Raw genomic sequence first — 17,222 nt, forward strand, 5'->3', positions numbered from 1 at the left:
GTGAGAACCACCAAGAAACAACATGAACAAAAGGAATGAATTACATAAACAAAAGATTTCCTTTCTTTCAGGTTTTCAATACAATCTTTCTTTTGGGGATGTTTTGTGGAATCCGCTTGCTGTGAAAGCAGAACTTGAATCCAGGTTTGGTTTTGATGGCCCTCATGTTGAGAAGCTGCTAAGTTATACAGCACAATTAACAGAGGTAAATCAGTTGAAAATTTCAGTGTCTAACTCTTCAATATTTCTTTTTTATTTGTACCCTGAATGTATTTTCTTGTGTTACGGAGTCTTAGTTTTGTGCAGCAGCTACAAGGTTGTTAAATATCCTAGCTTCATTCCCATCAAATAAAAGACTAGCTTTAGCTGAAATCTGTGCACATGAAGATATTGATAGGTCCAGTTTTATACAATAATGAATGCTCCTCTGAAGTAACAACTGTGTATGGCAGAGTCCTGTGTTTATTAACCAATCAAGTAGAGACTTTTGAGGATTGCTTCACTAAGCTTTTAAACCCAAATCCTTGATTTGAGTCTGACAGGATTAGCTTGTCTGGCAGCACTTGTCATCTCATTTGCTGGACAAAGAATGCCTGTCTCTTCTGTGTGTAAATTAAGGGAGACCAAGAGTCCTTTCTTCTCAGCTGTGCAATCTTGATATGAATGTACTAGACTGAGTTGTCTTAGTGGTTCTTAATCAAATAGCCTGTGATGCATCACATCTAGAAGAAAATCTCTTTCTTCAGATAGGGCAACCTATCCTCTAGACCAAGTTGTCTGTTGTGGTGGTCTGGTTTGGCTGCAGAAAACTGGAAACAACGTTTGAATTTGTGCTTAAGTCCACAGTTTCTTTAATAGAACATGTTGGTATTTATGTGAAATCTGTTTGTTCTTTGTAGAGCAGTACAGTTTAGAGTTATACTCCAGAAGAGCTCATTGTAAAAATAGCGGATTTAAACAAATGGATACATTATTAAAAAAACCCTTGACTTTTGAATGGCCTTTTGATGAAATATCAGTGATGCTCTGTTTGGCCAAATGAACTGCATTCAACTGCAGCTTGGTAACTGTGGCTGACTGTGAAATCCCAGGCTAACTCACTTGGTAACTATTTAAACTAGTATCTCAATGTTTTGTGCTTGTATTAGAACTTTGAAGACCATCAAAAACTATGAAAGCAAATATGGAAGCCTGGATAATATTTGTTTGGAGCACTTCAATTCTGTATCTAACACCCCTTTTTGTTTGGTGTCAAAACACCAGCAAAACTTTTTATGAATTCTCTAGTCAATGTTGAAAGGAGCAAGAATGCAAAGCATCTCAGAAAGGCAGTACCAGAATTAAAATGTATGGCATTATTTCTGTAAGCTTTAATAATTATAGGCTTGGGAATATTTAATTATTCATATCAATTTATTGGCTTGGGAATATTAAATCATTCATCACAGATTTTAAAAATTAGTCTATGAAGAAAAAATTCTGTTGTCTTGGCCACTCTCTCGAAACTCACCAACCTCAATTTAAAACTGCTCTGCTGCATGTAATCACTGGTTGAGATACATCATTGTACTAAGTGCTTTTTATATCAGTAATTTTTGTACTTGTGAAGTTGTTTCAATATAGTTATTCTACTATAAGGGTGCTGTGTCATAGTCAAATTAGTTCAGTACCAGCCTGCAAATTACTGTAGAAGTAGCAATACTAGTGTAGCTACAAGGTGAAAATTCCTTGCATATACAAATCTCATCATTCTCATGCTGTATGAGCACCCTAATGGGGCCACTGGTATTTTATACAGCAACCTGCTAGTGGAGTACTTTGAAGTATGTGCCTGGGAATGAGAGGCTGGGTTAGATGGGCTTTGTTCTTGCTGAAAAGGCTAAGTGTTATTCTTATTTTCATTAGATAAGTAAGTTGATAGGAGAGCTAACATTCAGCAATGCTCTTGAAATACTCATCAATTTCTTGTGTCCTTGCCAGATTCCCACAGGAGAGACACTGGAGCAGTTTGTGTGCTCTGCTCTGGCTCTTGTCCAAGAAGATGAAGCAAACAAGGAGAATAATGGAGAGGGCTGTAATTCTGCACAGCATGAGGCCAAACTGTATCTTGTTCATGCTGTCAGCAAGTTCAAACTCTATGCACGGGTAACTTTAATAAGTTAATAGTTTGAATTCCTAATTTTAGCATGTAGGTTGTCAGCAGTAACTCAGTTAAAAAAAAAAAAAATCTAAGTTCTCTATAAAATTGTTTCAATGAACTTTCTTGCTAATAAAATGAAATAATCCTTATAAAGAATCATTATAGTGGAAGTATAATCTATCATCATGTGCCCACTTAATCAGATTTTCTCATTAATGGAGATTCAGATTTGAAATGTAATAGGGAATGTGATGAGATATGCTACAATGCAGAGACCTGTCAGAGGAGACTGTTTACTGTTCCACCTGAGACTGAATGTTGAACAAAACTGAAAATTGACTAGACACCTCCACTGGTATATAATTAATTTTTTCCCCTCATTGTCTCTGGCAATGGTGGCTGAAGCAAGATAAAAGTAAACCTCCAGTAGAGCATCTTAAAATTCTCATCTGTCAGAATAGCTTGCCATGCCTTCTCTGTAATGACATATGTGTAGTTGCATGGACAAAAGAATTAAATATCTGATGTTTCCTAAGAAAAGCACCTAGCTACCTTAACATCGGTATTTGTTTTTGTACTGAAACATCATATTTTTATCCATTAAAAAAGAAGAATAATGTATCAAGCTGGTCTGGAGATGTTTGCAATATTATGTAAAGAAAAAATGTAGATCTTCCTGTGTATTTCCTCAAAAATGTGATCTTTGAGGTTTCCCTGCTATATGATGAAGTATGAGGTAGGAGGTAATAATTCAATGTGACTGCCAAAACGAATGCACTAATCTCTGTGTAGGAAAACCCAGTAATAATTTCAGTCATGATTTTAAAACTCTCAGCATGAGTTGATGATCTTATTATGGGAACCAGAGATATGTAAGCTGCTGGCCACTGTGAGTTATCTTGGTGAACATAAAATCTCAGTATATCTCTTGGAGTAAATCAGTTATATTCACTTGACATTTAAAAGAAAGGTAATGGTGAAGAAAAGGAGAGCAGTCAGTAGCTTTGGCCAGGCCTTTTAATGCTTATTTCTGGACTTTACATTGGGAGCATACAGGCTTCATCATCTCTGTGTTATGGGGCTCCAAAAATGTTAAGGCTGCTATCTTCCATCATATTGGCAATGTAGGCAGAAGTTTGGTAAAAGAAGCCTGAGTAATCAGCTGTGGAGGTCAGCTTTTGGTTGATTTCAGCCTCAGTCCATCTTTTTTCCTTTCCTTGGTCTGCAGGCAAGGTCAGCACCACATAGAATGTCAGCTGTCTGTGTGCTGTAGCCTGTTACATTGCCAACTTGCATGCCAGTCAAAACTGTATTGAAAGTCAACCTTTGTCACGTCAGTAATTTCAGAGTCTAGACAGGTTGTAAGGGAGAAATTTTGGTATCATTGTTGATTGTGTGAATTTTTAACAACATGCAAATTCTGTGTACTGCCTAAGTAAGAAAGCTTTGATTAATGAGATGTTCTGTTTTGCATTCAATCCACTAGGTACTTGAGCAATGGCTCGACAGCAGCAGTCTCTCTCAAAATTTCCTTTTGGAACTTAGAAGAATCGTGGCTAATTTAATGTCTCAATTTTTAGATGACAGGGAAGACAGGAAACTTTTTTCAGAGATAAATACCCTGATCCAGCAATGGGATGAGAAGGCGAATGCCTATTTTTCAGAAGGATATGTTCCATCTCATTGGTAAGTTATACTTCTCTTTCTGAAACTTGTCTTACAAAATTAGATCAACCTGAATATTGGTCTTACTTTGCATTTAATTGATTTCTGGTTTTGTCTGTTTTGCGATTTTCTTTTTATTCTGTAGTTCAAAACCTTGTATACAGTCAAATAATTGTGCTGATGCTTATATATTCTAGAAAAGAAATTAAGTTCATGCTTCAGAATATAGCTTCCTACAGGTTCAGCAGAGGACATGACTACTACATGATCAGGACTCATAGGAATCAGCAGCTGTGGATAATTGGCATTTTGAACTAGGACATGAATCCGTTATATTGTTCTGCAAACAAAGTTGAATTCCCACAAGTAGTTGGTGTGACTCACTGATATTTCTCATGTATAGCAAGTCCAGTGCATGTGAAATATTTAGAATTTTTGTTGTAGAGGTCAGCTCAGTTGTGCAGGAGATCTTGTAACAGATGCCTTCATCGACAGCTACAGCCTATGGAAAACAGAATTTTAAACACGTAGAATTAGTTGTACATATGAAATTTGCCATCTCATCTAGGGCACTCTGAGTCTGTGATTTCTTTTGATGTTTTTGAGCTTTCATTACAATTTCAAGTTCTCTGTTTGGTTCATGACTTAATGCAAATGTAAACACTTTATGTGAAGATTTGGCTGTAAGCCCTGGACTTATTAAGAATGATATGTTTTGTCAAGCTGTTCAAATATTCCTGCTCTGGAAGGTTCTGCAGAGGAGTTAAGCTGTACATAAAGGGAGTTAATGTTTGTCAGAGTTGGCAGAGCCTCAAGAAAGGTCTATGGCAGAGCACAGGAACTGATAATTCCCTCTTTCTAATGGCACATTGGATGACTTGCATCACTTCCAGGAGATATAATATTGGCCTCAGTTTCTCATTACTTGTAATTTCTTGTCAGCTAGGAAGAGAGTGATTCCATTATCAACTAGTAAGAGAGAGATTGCAGTCAAATTGTTTAAAAATTTAGTAGGATGTTTTGAAATTTGGTTCTAATTTAGGAAAGGAAACTGCTGTGCTGCTGCAGTTGTAAGCAACAACAAAGTATTTTTTTTAGCAGTTTTATTCTTTTGTTTGCAGTGCACAGTGTTTTTGTGCTCTACCTCTGTTGATTACAGAGTCTGGAGAGAAGGAAAATATTTTTAAGGAGAAGATATTTTAAGCTTGAGGCTTCTACATTCAAAGACTTTTTTCCATGCACCTCCTCTTGACAAATCTTACAGAGCTAGTAGTTGTTTTTTCTTTTGATAAGTAATACTGACACAATAGAAACACTAGTGGGTGCATTCCAATTTTCACTGTGATTTCATGTTTTTTGTAGATATTAAAATAGCAGTGTTCAGCTACCAGGCAGTCAACTGGAATGTTTTGTTAAGTTTCAATAATTATAAGAAAACAAAAAATTCTTTACAATTCAGGAAAAATTAGATGTTTTGATCTATTTTATTGATACATTCATTTCTGTAAAATAATTAGTCTGTGGAACATGAAATCTTTGTTCTTTTCAGCAGCTGAAAATGTGATGTACTCAAAGGTGTTGGACTCCTTGTGGCTTGCAAGTTCGATTATAAGTACTGATAAATGCACAATTTTTTCACTACTGTCTACATTCGGGTTTTGATTTGAATGAGGTTGTGACTTTCCAGTAGAGATTTTTTTTTTAACATTTTTTGAAACCCAAAACAATTGTCAAGTTTTGCTAATTCAGATTTTGTGGTGATTAATTTGTGACTGCTATTCAAATTATATTTGTAATTTCCTTGAATTAAGTAAATAAACCTAGATTCTAAAATTTAAATAATATATAGTTAAAAATTCTTGGCTGCCTGCTAGGTAACTAACAAAAAAAAACCTTACGATTGATTAATTTTTCAGGATTTTGACGTCTTTCAAAGAGTTTTTGAAGACAGAAGAAAACTTGAAGGTTTCTGATGAAAACAAAATGGATCATCTTTTTCACCTTGTAGAAGTCCTAGAAAGAATGATAATGTTTGATTTTGCAGTTTCTTCAAATAAGTCTCTAATTGAAAATGCCTTGAATAATGCAATTATATGGATAAAAAATTTTGCTGAGGGGGATGAATCTGCCACCAATTTCTCACTTGCGGTTTCTGAACTCCATAATGACCTACAAAAAAATTTCCAACCTCTTCAGAGCATCTGGACAAAAAAGAGGGCAGAACTTTTCTGGCGTATAGTGGAAATCGTATTCCATGAACTAGATTCTAGGCTTTCTCTCTTGAGTCAAGTAGAAGAGGGAGAGGTAATTGAGACCCTATCTAGAATTTTATCTTCCATTACAGAAAATAAAATCTATAACAGAAGTATGGTGTTGCTCAAAAAGATCCTGAGTGATTGGCCAGAGTTAAATATTACTGCTTTGGACGATTTAAAACATTTTAGTGAACAATTCCAAAGAAATCTCTATGAAGTTGGATCATTGTCTGGTGATCGTGTCAATGTCTCATTTAGCACAATTCCTGGAGTGAGTAATACTTCTTCTTTATTGCTCTCCAATCCAAATTTTATGTATAAGGTACAAGAATTAGGAGAAATTGTGCATGATTTCCTCAAAAATATCCAAAAATTAAACAGTACTATTGTGGCCTCACTTGTTCCAAAAATTTTCTCTCTGTACCAGAATGATGATCTGGTTTTAAATATTAAGAGCAATAACACTCTGTTAAAACTTCTTTATGAGGCTTCAAAAAGTATGTCATCTTCTCAAGTATGGCATGATTTGCAAAATAAGGAACTAGTTTTTGATTTTCTGTTTGAAACTTTTGATCTGCTCTGGAATCTCACCAGTAAGTCTCTCTGTGAAAAATTACTATTAATTTACAACTATACAGAGTTTCAAGCACAGTTTCTTGCACAGAATGGAAAAAAAGATATACAAGTTGTTTATGACATTCTGAGCAGCCTTAAAACTTTATTTATAGATGACGAGTTCCAAACAGCTCTCTTATGTTATTTGGAAGACTTTCTTGATCTCCCTCCAGAATGCCTGGGAAATAATGGGTGCATTGATTTCTATCTAGCAAACGTAAGTTCAGAAGAGTATTCAGTAGAGGTTTATGACTTAATTCTGCTTCCATTGGACAGTATCCTGTCTGATGTAACAAACTTGGGAGATGAGGTAAGTGTGCCTTCTGCTTTGCACTGCACTTTTGCATGGCTTCAGGCATGGACAGAGATTTTTGAAGAAGCATCAGAAATCTTAAGTTTGAATTCAACCTTTTTTGTCTGCCTAAGAGATGATTTGGCATATCTCTCTGAAAACCTTTTAAATGTAACTCAAGATGAACTGTGCAATAATACAGCTATGGCTATTGTTGAAGCTACAGGAGCAGCAATGAAGTTTTTAAAAGCTGCTTTTCAGGAACATGGCAATTTAAATGACTTGAAAGATTTTGAGACTTTCCTTGTTAATTTTCAAAGAGTAATTAACAATGCATTTGAAGTCACAAACTTGCTTAAAGATAGCAGTTTAGAAAGTGTTTTAGAGACAATAGGAGCTGTGATAACTAAAATGCAGAAATCTATACTGAAGATTGTTAATGAAGAGTTTTTGAATTCTTGGCTTGATGCTTTCATCTCAGGAGCATCTGTGGGAGAAGATAAGGGTGCTGGTGTATTTTCCATTGAAAATTCCCTTTCTACTATTCTTAAGCTCTCCCAAGAGGAACTTGAAATTATTCTCACTGAGATAAATGACACATCTGCTTTTTTAAAAAGTGTACCTCGAGACAAATATATGGCTTGTATCAGCATTTTCCAGAATATTACCAAATTAATTTTGGATAATAGTCTGAAAGACATAAGCAACTTGCAAACAAATTTTTCATCTCATCTTAACTCCTTTCTAAACTTTCACAGTACGATGGATGAAGCAGAGGATTGTAACACGTGGATATATGGATTAAGTAATCCCACTGAAAAAAACAAGTCACCTTCTCACCTTGACAGTGCAAAACATATTTTATTTCTTCTTCAGTCTCTGGGAAATGCTGAGACAGATGCTAAGCTAATGAATGTGATGGACTTCATTAATTTGGTTTTTAATTTGACACTCCCTGAATGTTCCTTAGGTGGTTCTGATGTGGTTTGTGCAAGTGTTTATTTCAATATCATAGCAAAAACTTTGAAATTTATTCTCCCCGAACTGTATGTCAAACATGACATAAATGTGCTTGAATTTATTTTTAAACTTTTAAATAATTCTGGAGAGCAAATACAAACCGTTATTAGTGATTTAGTTGGGAGCTCATTGTATATGTCAAATGAGACCCATTTTAGTCAGTCGACCCGTGGTTTCAACAGAACTTCAAGAATGCTCCTTAATCCTTTTCACCACATTTCTCTTATATCAGTGGAACTCTTGTCAGAAATCCAAAGTCTTCTGAAAAATAAAACTTTTGACTTCCAAGAAAACAGCACCTCTCATTTGGACAATGAGATTGAACCTTTCTTGCACGGGAAAAATATCAGTTTGCTGATGGAGTTCTTTCAATATATGATTAGAAAACTTGACTCAAACTTGCAAAATGAACACAAGACATTTCCTCAGAAACTGATAGAAACAGCAGGTCTGAATATTGAAATGGTAAGGAAGGCACTTGAACTATTCAAGTCTCCTACTTTTGTCGACATTCCATTAAGAGATGAAAAGGAGCTTCTAAATCATATGGTTGCCTTGGTGCAAATCATGAGAAACATGGATGTTGAGTTTTTGATAAGTAGATTCAAACAGGTCCAGGAGAACCTAGAAAGTTTCTTTAAAAATATCAAACCTTTTAACCTTGAGAACTCTGGGTTAGGTACCTTAACAGACTGGTGGGATGCATTTGAGAACATATCATGTTACTGGAACCTGACTGGTGTACGCCAAATAACACAGCTTTTTGAACACGATGAGCTCTACAATACAGAAGATGTGTTCAACCTCCTCTTTGATGTCATCAGCCTTACAGAAAGATTGGCTCATGGAAATGTTACAGAAGCACTAGCTGAAATATATGCTTTCATACTAACTCAGGAAGAAAAAATGCCAATGTTTACTGATGAGGAGTTCTCTAACCAAGTAGAAGATCTTCTAACGTTGCTGGAGATGTTGGCAGACATCTCTGATAAACCTGAAGAGGCCTTTGGTTGTTTTTCTGCAGCATTCTGCTGGACTCTCACAACAGCAACACCTCAGAATGATGCCACTCTTAAACCCTGTGACATGCTGCACACCAATTCTACTTTGCATTACAATGCTGTCATGGAAGTCATTAAGGAGCTTAAACTCATCACTTTGGATGACAGTTTTGCTTGTTCTATGGAGGACATTCAGATGGATATCACTCGTAATCTGACTTGCTTTTTTCATCAGATTAAAGAATGGAACTCTATAATTTTGAAGTTTTCTGAGCTCCATCATATAAATAGCTCAGTTCTCAAAGAGCTGCTAGATTTTTGGAATGAGCTATCCCTTTATGCTGTGCCACTGCAGGTGAATAATACACATGCAATCAATTGTTCTTCTACACCAAAGAGCCAAATGGCTTTACAAATCGTAGAAACTCTGGGCAGCATTTCAGTGTCAGAAATGGAGATGGCCAAAAGACTTCTTGAACAGCTGGATAATCTTTATGATGGCCTAAGCTGGAACAGAGAGTCAAGAACATCGCTTAAGAGTGTTCTTACTAATGTTAAGAATATGACCAGTGAAGTTTCCAGACTTCTGAATACTGAAGCTGTTCTTTCTTTTCTTTCTGCAATTCAGCCTTTAATGACGCTCTCATCTGTTGGAAACCAGACACATGCAATGCTTATGAAAATATCATCTTTAAGTGGGAACATCAATCTAACTGACAACTTTGAGAACTTCTTGTTTCCTGTAGTTACAAGCGTAGAAAATTTATTGGTGAATTTTAGTGTTAGACACTTCCTTGTGGTGATAGATCAAAGGTTTCAATTACTAAAGTTGGCCACTGGACAGTCCTCTTCAATGTCTCCTGATGTCTTACTAGAGCAGTTTAAGACATCATCTGTAGATGCCATATCAAGAAATTTTGAAGATCTACAAGACCTTGTGAATATCATTCTATGTGAGTGTAACGATAAAAATTATTCTAAAATGATGCATGCTCTAATTTTCCTTATAACTAATGAAAGTTCATCAAATGACCTACTGTTGGCTGTCAAAAATATTATTGCCTTTCTGGAGCTATTCCAAAATAAGTCTAAGAAGGACTATACTGGTATGTTATTTGGGGACAGTCATTTTAGCAGACAGAAATTGAATAATACTCACCCTGCTTTTTCAGTCTTGCTAAACAGCCTCCTTCACATAATTGCTGATCTTGATGTTGTAGAAGAAGCTTTGTGTGCAAACAATACAGAGCTTCATAAAGTTGACTTCGTTGATTCATTTTTTTATAATGCACCGTATAGAGACACTTCTACTCTGTCCCAAAGCAGAACTCTGGAGATCATGGAAGAGATTTTGCAAGTAATATTTCAGTCCACTGCAGAACATGACAGGAATAAAATAAAACTCTTACTAATGAATTTACATAAGGATGTAATGGCAGAACTGAGGTAAGTGTTTTACATGTAGTCATTTTGGAAAGTGTGCTGACAATGACAGAAGGGCTCTCTGTTTATGAACAGCTCAATCAAAACTTTTATTAAGTTAATTAGTGTTTCATTTCAGATTTGTTCCCACTTATGTTGTTCAGACCAGCTGTATTGGTGTCAGAACACATTGTATGGACTAGATTATTGTGTTTAGTTTATGTTTGCAATATGTGTTTATTCATATGTGTTGATACTTGAATTGGTTTCTTTGGAGCTATTATAGAAACAATTATTTGAAGATACTTGTGTTTTAAAATCCTTGCAAGCCTGAATACTGAGCCCCCACTAATTGGCAGGCAACAGCCATTTTTGCCTTTGGAGCTAAATGTTAAAGAATGCTTGGGCCTAATTCTTTGTGGTGTGAGTGGAGTTTTTTTTCTATAGCCAAATACAGCTATACAAAGTTTCTTTAACTTAAATTTGTTGATGTCTTATGGCTATTGAGTTAAGTTGTTCAGTTTAATAAATGCAGTGTCTGAAGGAATCTTGAGCCCACAATCATATTTGCCTGATTACACAGATCAGATGTAATTCAGAAGCAGAGGAAACAGCTTCAGATTTACTTTATAAAAAGACTGCTGGTCTAGAGTTGCTGCATTTAAACAAAATTGAATGAGACACAAGTTGGTTGCTCCAAACAGCTCTAGGGTGTCTTGCTGGTGGGGCTACTGGTCCTACTGACATAAACCAGCTGAAAAATGGCATTGTAAAGTTGATGCTGTGATCTGGTATTTTGAGCTTTATGATTAATTTTATGTAAATACATTAAACCATTGTCCATCAGGGCCAATTATTAACCTAATCTGTTGAAAAATATCAAAAGCAAGTACTAGAAAAGTGGTTTATTTTCCCTACATGCTGGTTATCTGCTCTTTACCATCAAGTGAACATATTCTGTGGCCTCTCAGTACTTCTGAAGCCATTATGATTTTGCTTATCTTGGGAAGGTGTTTTCTAGCACTCCTAGGGTATGTTTTTTAACATGGAAGTATTATATTCTGATTTTGAAATTGTTCAAACAAATGTAATAACTGTTAATAAACTGAAATCCTCGTGTGGTTCATTGAAGACTGTATTTGTGCATTGTCACTTGAAATTTTTCTGTGGTGCCCTTGGAATGAAAATAATGTTTTCTTATTGATATTTCTACAGAGCATCTAAAATCTGCAACATTCTTCAGCAACGTTTATACCCTGAGAGTGTCGTACTATTGCAGAAATTGCAATTTACCATTTTGAATATTCTCAAAATCTTTTCAGGTTGGTTACCACAGTAGTGACTCTGGGACCCATGTGTTAGTGTTGTCAGTTAAGGCTTTACTCTAAGCAAACTTTTGTACAAATAAGGTAATTTGGGCGATGCCAAGCACAGCAAGCATACTGATGCCTGGAAATTAAACCAACAGAGGCACACGAAGAAATCTGATACTGATCACACAAAGGAAACATTCTTTTCTGGAGTGTTCATGTAGACTTAAAATCCCAGGGAAAGCAGGAGACCTTGCTGCTCCTCCTCAGCTAGTGAGCTTAGACAGGTCACAGGGGTTTTTTTTAATGAGCCAGACTTGCCACAGGGCAATGTGTATTTGACAGTAAGGAAAAATGGGGCAAGTATTCAAAGGAAGTAGCCTCTCTCACTTCTGGCCTTGTCACACCAGTGAATTGGCTACCTGTAGCTGAAAAACTTCACCCTCAACAAATTGTTCAAATTTTAATGTGTTACCTTGTTTTATTCCTTATGTGTATGCTCCCAAGTTGTTTAAATTTAAGAATTTAAGAAAGGCTAAAACCTTTCAATATAGATATTGACCTGAGTATAAATTCATATTATTTCTTTGGGAAACAAAAGCCAGTGCTTTTCAGAGCTCATATTTTAGCCAACTATGCCCCAAATTGTTTGTAAAGAGCAATTAGGAGACATTAACCTGCCCTTCTAGGGCAAAGGACGAAATCTGTAATGTCTTATGCCAAATTAATTTCCAAAAGAGTGTAAGATGTGATTACAACCCAGTTTTGACTGTCTTCTCCACTCTCCTGTGAGGGATGTAGTTCCAAAGAGTAAAACAGTAGTGCTGTTGAGCTAGGATAAGTGATACTGCAATTGTGTAGCCAGGTACCTGTGTTCTGTGCTTGACCTCTGATGAACAGTCTTTTTATTGGGAGAACTGAGATTAGGGAACTAAATTTCTGTCATTGTCAATTCAATCCTCTGTTTATGGGAATGTTTCATAATGTTTCATTTGTTACAGAAAATATTATGAAACCTAATGAGAAAAAATGAAAACTGCTTGATTTGGTTTGATTTGAGGAACAGTATTGTGTTGCTTCTATGAGCATGATCAAGGTTTGCTTGTTTTAGAAGCAGTGTTTAATGTTTATTATTCTTCCTACTTGACTTAAGAAACAAACTTAAGGAAAAAAAAACATAGTTCTAAAAATTGCCTTGATACTGAATGAAAATGCAGCAGTGAAGTCAAATTCCTTCACCACTATCCCATGTATAAACCCACTACAGACAGCAGGAAGGAGGCGTTTTCCAAGGATATGGTGGCTTCAAGCTTGGGTAGAAACAGTCTCCATGGATGACCAGGGAGACAATACTGTCCCCCTATATGGGTTCATTATCCCAAGCTATGGAAAATACCTGTGTAATGCTGTTTTCCTCCCCTTGTAGTTTGGGTTTGAAAGTTACTAACACCCAGGTGTTCCTAGAGGGAAATAGCATCAGGGGAGCCTGCCCAGGGAAAAGGTAGATGTGGTTAATATACTCAGCTTCTCACAGTCATGAGCTCTTGCTCATGAAGAGCAAAAAGGAAATGGTCTTCTCTGGTTCTGTAGCAGGTAGGGATGCTGTCATTACTGATCATAAAAATGTAATGGAGAAGAGTAACTGAAATTGAATCAAACTAGCCTTTCTTGTCCTCTGAAATGATACATACATTTAGTTAGAAATATTTCTCTGTGCCTTAGCACATCAAATATTCCTTCCTTTTAACAAATTTTCTTTCCCTTACTTGTTGGCCAACTTTAAATTTGATTTCAAGTTGGTTTTTTATCTGATTAAATCTGGACATTTTCTCTTACAGAAGAACCCATTGTCTTTAGCAGCATTTTCTGTGCCATTACAAAGTGTAAAGACGGATTAATGAGTCACTTGCTCTTCGCTGTCTTGGAAGGCATTGCTGTGGTTCAAGATCACTATCAGGTCTGAATGATTCCCTCACCTACAAGTGTACTTTACAGCATGCATTAAACTTCAGAAACTAATGAAAGTTTCCTTTTTCCCCACTGTCTGAATGACAAGTCCCCACAGTGGCTATACAAACCCGAGGTTTAAACAGGTATAGCTCTGATAATTCTGATAGAGATACCCAGAAGAAATTCCTTAAATAAGCATTGGTGAGCTTTACAAGCTGAAATTATGACTTTAAATTATTAGAAATCCAGTAACTAGGATAGCCGGATTGTCAATCAATGTCAGACAGCAGCCCATTTTTAATTTCTTTAAATTCCATCATTCTGCTAATTTAATGAGTTATAGTACATTTATACTTTAAAATCTTCATAGGAACATTTGTAAAATTAAAGTAAGAACAAATAGACTTCTTAGCCAGAATAATTAAGGCTAAAATAACAGTTATGATTACCAGTTGGGTTCAGTCTGTTTTTCTTTAACATGAAATTGCTAGCAGGTGAGAGTAATGTTTGTCACATAGAGGCTCATCCAGAGCTGGAAACAGGCCTTTGGATAGCACACGTGTGTACACAGGCAAATGTGCTGTACACAGATAAAAGTACTAAAGTCATGCTTTTTAGTATAGAATCTGTCTTCTCTTTATTAAATAGCTCTTCTGCTGTGTCTACCTGGACATTTTTCTGATACGAACAGCAATGTGTTAAACAAGTGACAAGTAGCATCACTCAAAGCAGACTTTTGCAGGCCAAATGCGTTGTGTAGTCACCACCTTTCTATGACCTACTACTGTAAATATTAAAAGCTTTGCAAAATTAACATTGTAAATATTCATGAGAAAACATAGAGCTGCATACTATGCAGAGCATGATACATGAAAAACTTTGGATATGAGGATCCAGATATTTTGGTTTGTTGAATGAAAACAGATGTTCAAAACAAGTTTTTTGGAAAAAGATAAAATGGTCAGACTAAAATTAAAAAAGGAAAAAGAACAACTCATTTAATTTTGAAACAAATTTTAAAAGACTGGCATTTCTATTAGTGGATGACTATCCTTGACAGGCTAGTTCAAATTCCCAATCTGATTGTTTCCAAAACTCAGATATTTGAAAATTCCTTGCTTCTTGAAAACATTTATTTCAGTTTCAGTTAATCATACAATGACTATGAGAATATTATCTTACTCAAATTCTCATTTGAAGCTTCAAATCATCTAGTTGCTGAGAGCTGCCACTTCTAGCTGTAACACAATTTCATGAATTTACTAACCATGTGATCACTGTGTTCTGCAGGATGCTGGAAGATACTTGACCACTTTCAACAAGGGAGATTGTGAGAGTATGGCATATATAAACCAAAAACTTTCCAATGATTTGGAGAGCTTTGTGGGAGCTTTGCAGAATACCAGCAGTGACAGCTGTGAATGCCAGCTAATGTTGGGGAATGTCCAGAGACGACTGCAAATGTAAAGTCTTTCACATTTTGGTGCCCCATGGTTCCTCATCATTAGTGACGTTATTCTGTGCATATGTCTGTGTTCTAAACTAAGTGATTACAGGAGCGATACTGTCTTTTTAAGCTTTATTCATTTAGCTTCAAATTCAGTGGATAAAATACAGAAATTATTTAAGTAATTTAGAATAACTGGATATTCCTAAAAACCCTTCCATGTTTTTGCAAAGAACTTGCAGAAGATCTTGCTGCTCCACCAGCTGAATGCTTTGGATCACAACTAAGAAAATTTTCAATTTCCTCTGACTCAAGTTGGGTCAAAATTTTGATACCAAATTTTTTTTTATTTATAGCTCTTTTAATGTGGCTTTTCTTCTCGAAAGCTGATTATCTTTTTGTGAAATATTAAGCATGCAAATCAGTTCAGCAGTTCAAAGAGTTAGAAACACAGTACAGTGATTGTAAACTGATGGGATTGAAGTCCAAACAACTTCTGATTGTTATTTGCATGGGGAAAGCCATTAGATTTTAAGTAAAGCTGCTACTACAGAGTGTTTCAAATTTGCAATCAGCTAGAAGTAGACATTGTTATAATTGTTGCTATACTGGTTTGACCACTGGATTGTTTTCAAAACAGGCTTGAATGGTGTCTGTGAATTACAGTAATAATACCAAAGAACTTGAGCCTAGAGGCTGTTCCTAAACACCATGGGCTCATATCCAGTTTTGAAGAGAAAACCATATTTAATGTGTGCATACACTTTATTATTTAAATTATAGTTAGATAGATTTCTTTTCATCCTGAACTGCAGTGATTTGTATCTCTAGGTTTTAAAATTGTGTGTTCAGTGAGAAACATGGAAGTGAGATATTGCTCGACCTGCCCTTTTCTGTAAGCTGCTGTTTGCTAGGGCCCTTAGTCTTTATGGGAATCTATCTCTACATATGTATATATATGAGTTGCACATGTGTATCTCTACATATGCAGCCTCATTTAGGCATGAAATATGATGACCACTGCACTGTGTAAATACTGCATGAGAGCGTCTGTAGAGGTGCTGACTGTGTGCACAGTGTGTGCACAAAGAGCACAGTGGGACCCTATTGCCTCTTTTAGTCCTGTTTCACTGTTCATGTTTGTCTTTATACATCAAAATGCCAATGATTTGGTTCTGATACCTTGTGACATTAAGGCTATCATTCCAGGGTGACTGAAAATTTGGAGCTACAATTGTTGGAGAACCCAGCAGCAGCTTTCCTCAACAATTTTAATCTTGTGAATGGTGGGTTCCAGTTTTCTTCACTTTTGCTATAAGTGTAATTTTGTAGGACAATAACTGTTTCTTTGTTTTTCCAACTTCAAAGGGATACTATTTATTACTACACTACTACTATTGACATAAGGCAATTTTGTCATGCACAGTGAATTGAATTGAAAGGATACAATCTGTAGGAAATCTAATTAATAAATTTGGTGCTGTTGGTACTATTTTCTTTCTCTTCCAGCTGTGAAAGTCAAAGATTTTGTGCAGAATATTACTCGGCTGAGGCTGGATATTGGTTCTTCTGTCAATATTTCTGAAGAAACTGTCAATACCCTTTTGGAAGCCAGTGTCTCTCATTCAGAGGTAAAAGATCAAAAAGAGGTGTCAAATTACTGGGTTAATCTACAGCATGGTGTGCCAGCTGAAGCAAAACAAGCCATTTTGTTTATGTGGAATCTTATATTTCCACATGAAATACTTTAGGAGTTTTAGGACTTTAAAGTAATATTGTGATGCATTAAGAGATCAATTTACAGTTGTGCTATTCCTCTAATGCCACTGCTTCATTACTTTCAGCAATGTTTTACCCTCTTGTGCTGATGCAGAATTGGAGCTTTGCTGTCTTGGTATTGTAGAAAAGATGAGGGTTTATAGAGATATCATTTTGTATCTTACCACCTCTGCTCCTTGTGGTATGGAGTTGTCTTATGTGTATATTTTTTTAATTCCTTTGTCTGTTCCTCACTGTTTTTACATTATCTTACCACTGTATTTCTTTACTTTCACTTTGAGGTGTTGACTTTTGAGTAAGTTTTCTGTGGGAAAGGCTGTGTGTTA

At 35.9% G+C, this 17,222-nt stretch overlaps 1 protein-coding gene across 1 annotated transcript in view; it reads left to right on the top strand.

Moving 5' to 3' along the window:
- The window catches only part of ABCA13 (ATP binding cassette subfamily A member 13), a 175,708-nt gene that overhangs the window by 26,991 nt on the left and 131,495 nt on the right, over positions 1-17,222 (top strand). Inside the window, exons 9-17 of the mRNA XM_058813952.1 lie at positions 72-205; positions 1,981-2,145; positions 3,627-3,826; positions 5,722-10,434; positions 11,626-11,732; positions 13,559-13,677; positions 14,961-15,133; positions 16,327-16,403; positions 16,627-16,748. Coding sequence (XP_058669935.1) covers positions 72-205; positions 1,981-2,145; positions 3,627-3,826; positions 5,722-10,434; positions 11,626-11,732; positions 13,559-13,677; positions 14,961-15,133; positions 16,327-16,403; positions 16,627-16,748 — 5,810 coding nt within the window. The remainder of the gene's footprint in view (positions 1-71; positions 206-1,980; positions 2,146-3,626; positions 3,827-5,721; positions 10,435-11,625; positions 11,733-13,558; positions 13,678-14,960; positions 15,134-16,326; positions 16,404-16,626; positions 16,749-17,222) is intronic.

The sequence above is a fragment of the Ammospiza caudacuta genome, chromosome 1, assembly GCF_027887145.1.
Source record: "Ammospiza caudacuta isolate bAmmCau1 chromosome 1, bAmmCau1.pri, whole genome shotgun sequence".
Lineage (NCBI taxonomy): Eukaryota > Metazoa > Chordata > Aves > Passeriformes > Passerellidae > Ammospiza > Ammospiza caudacuta.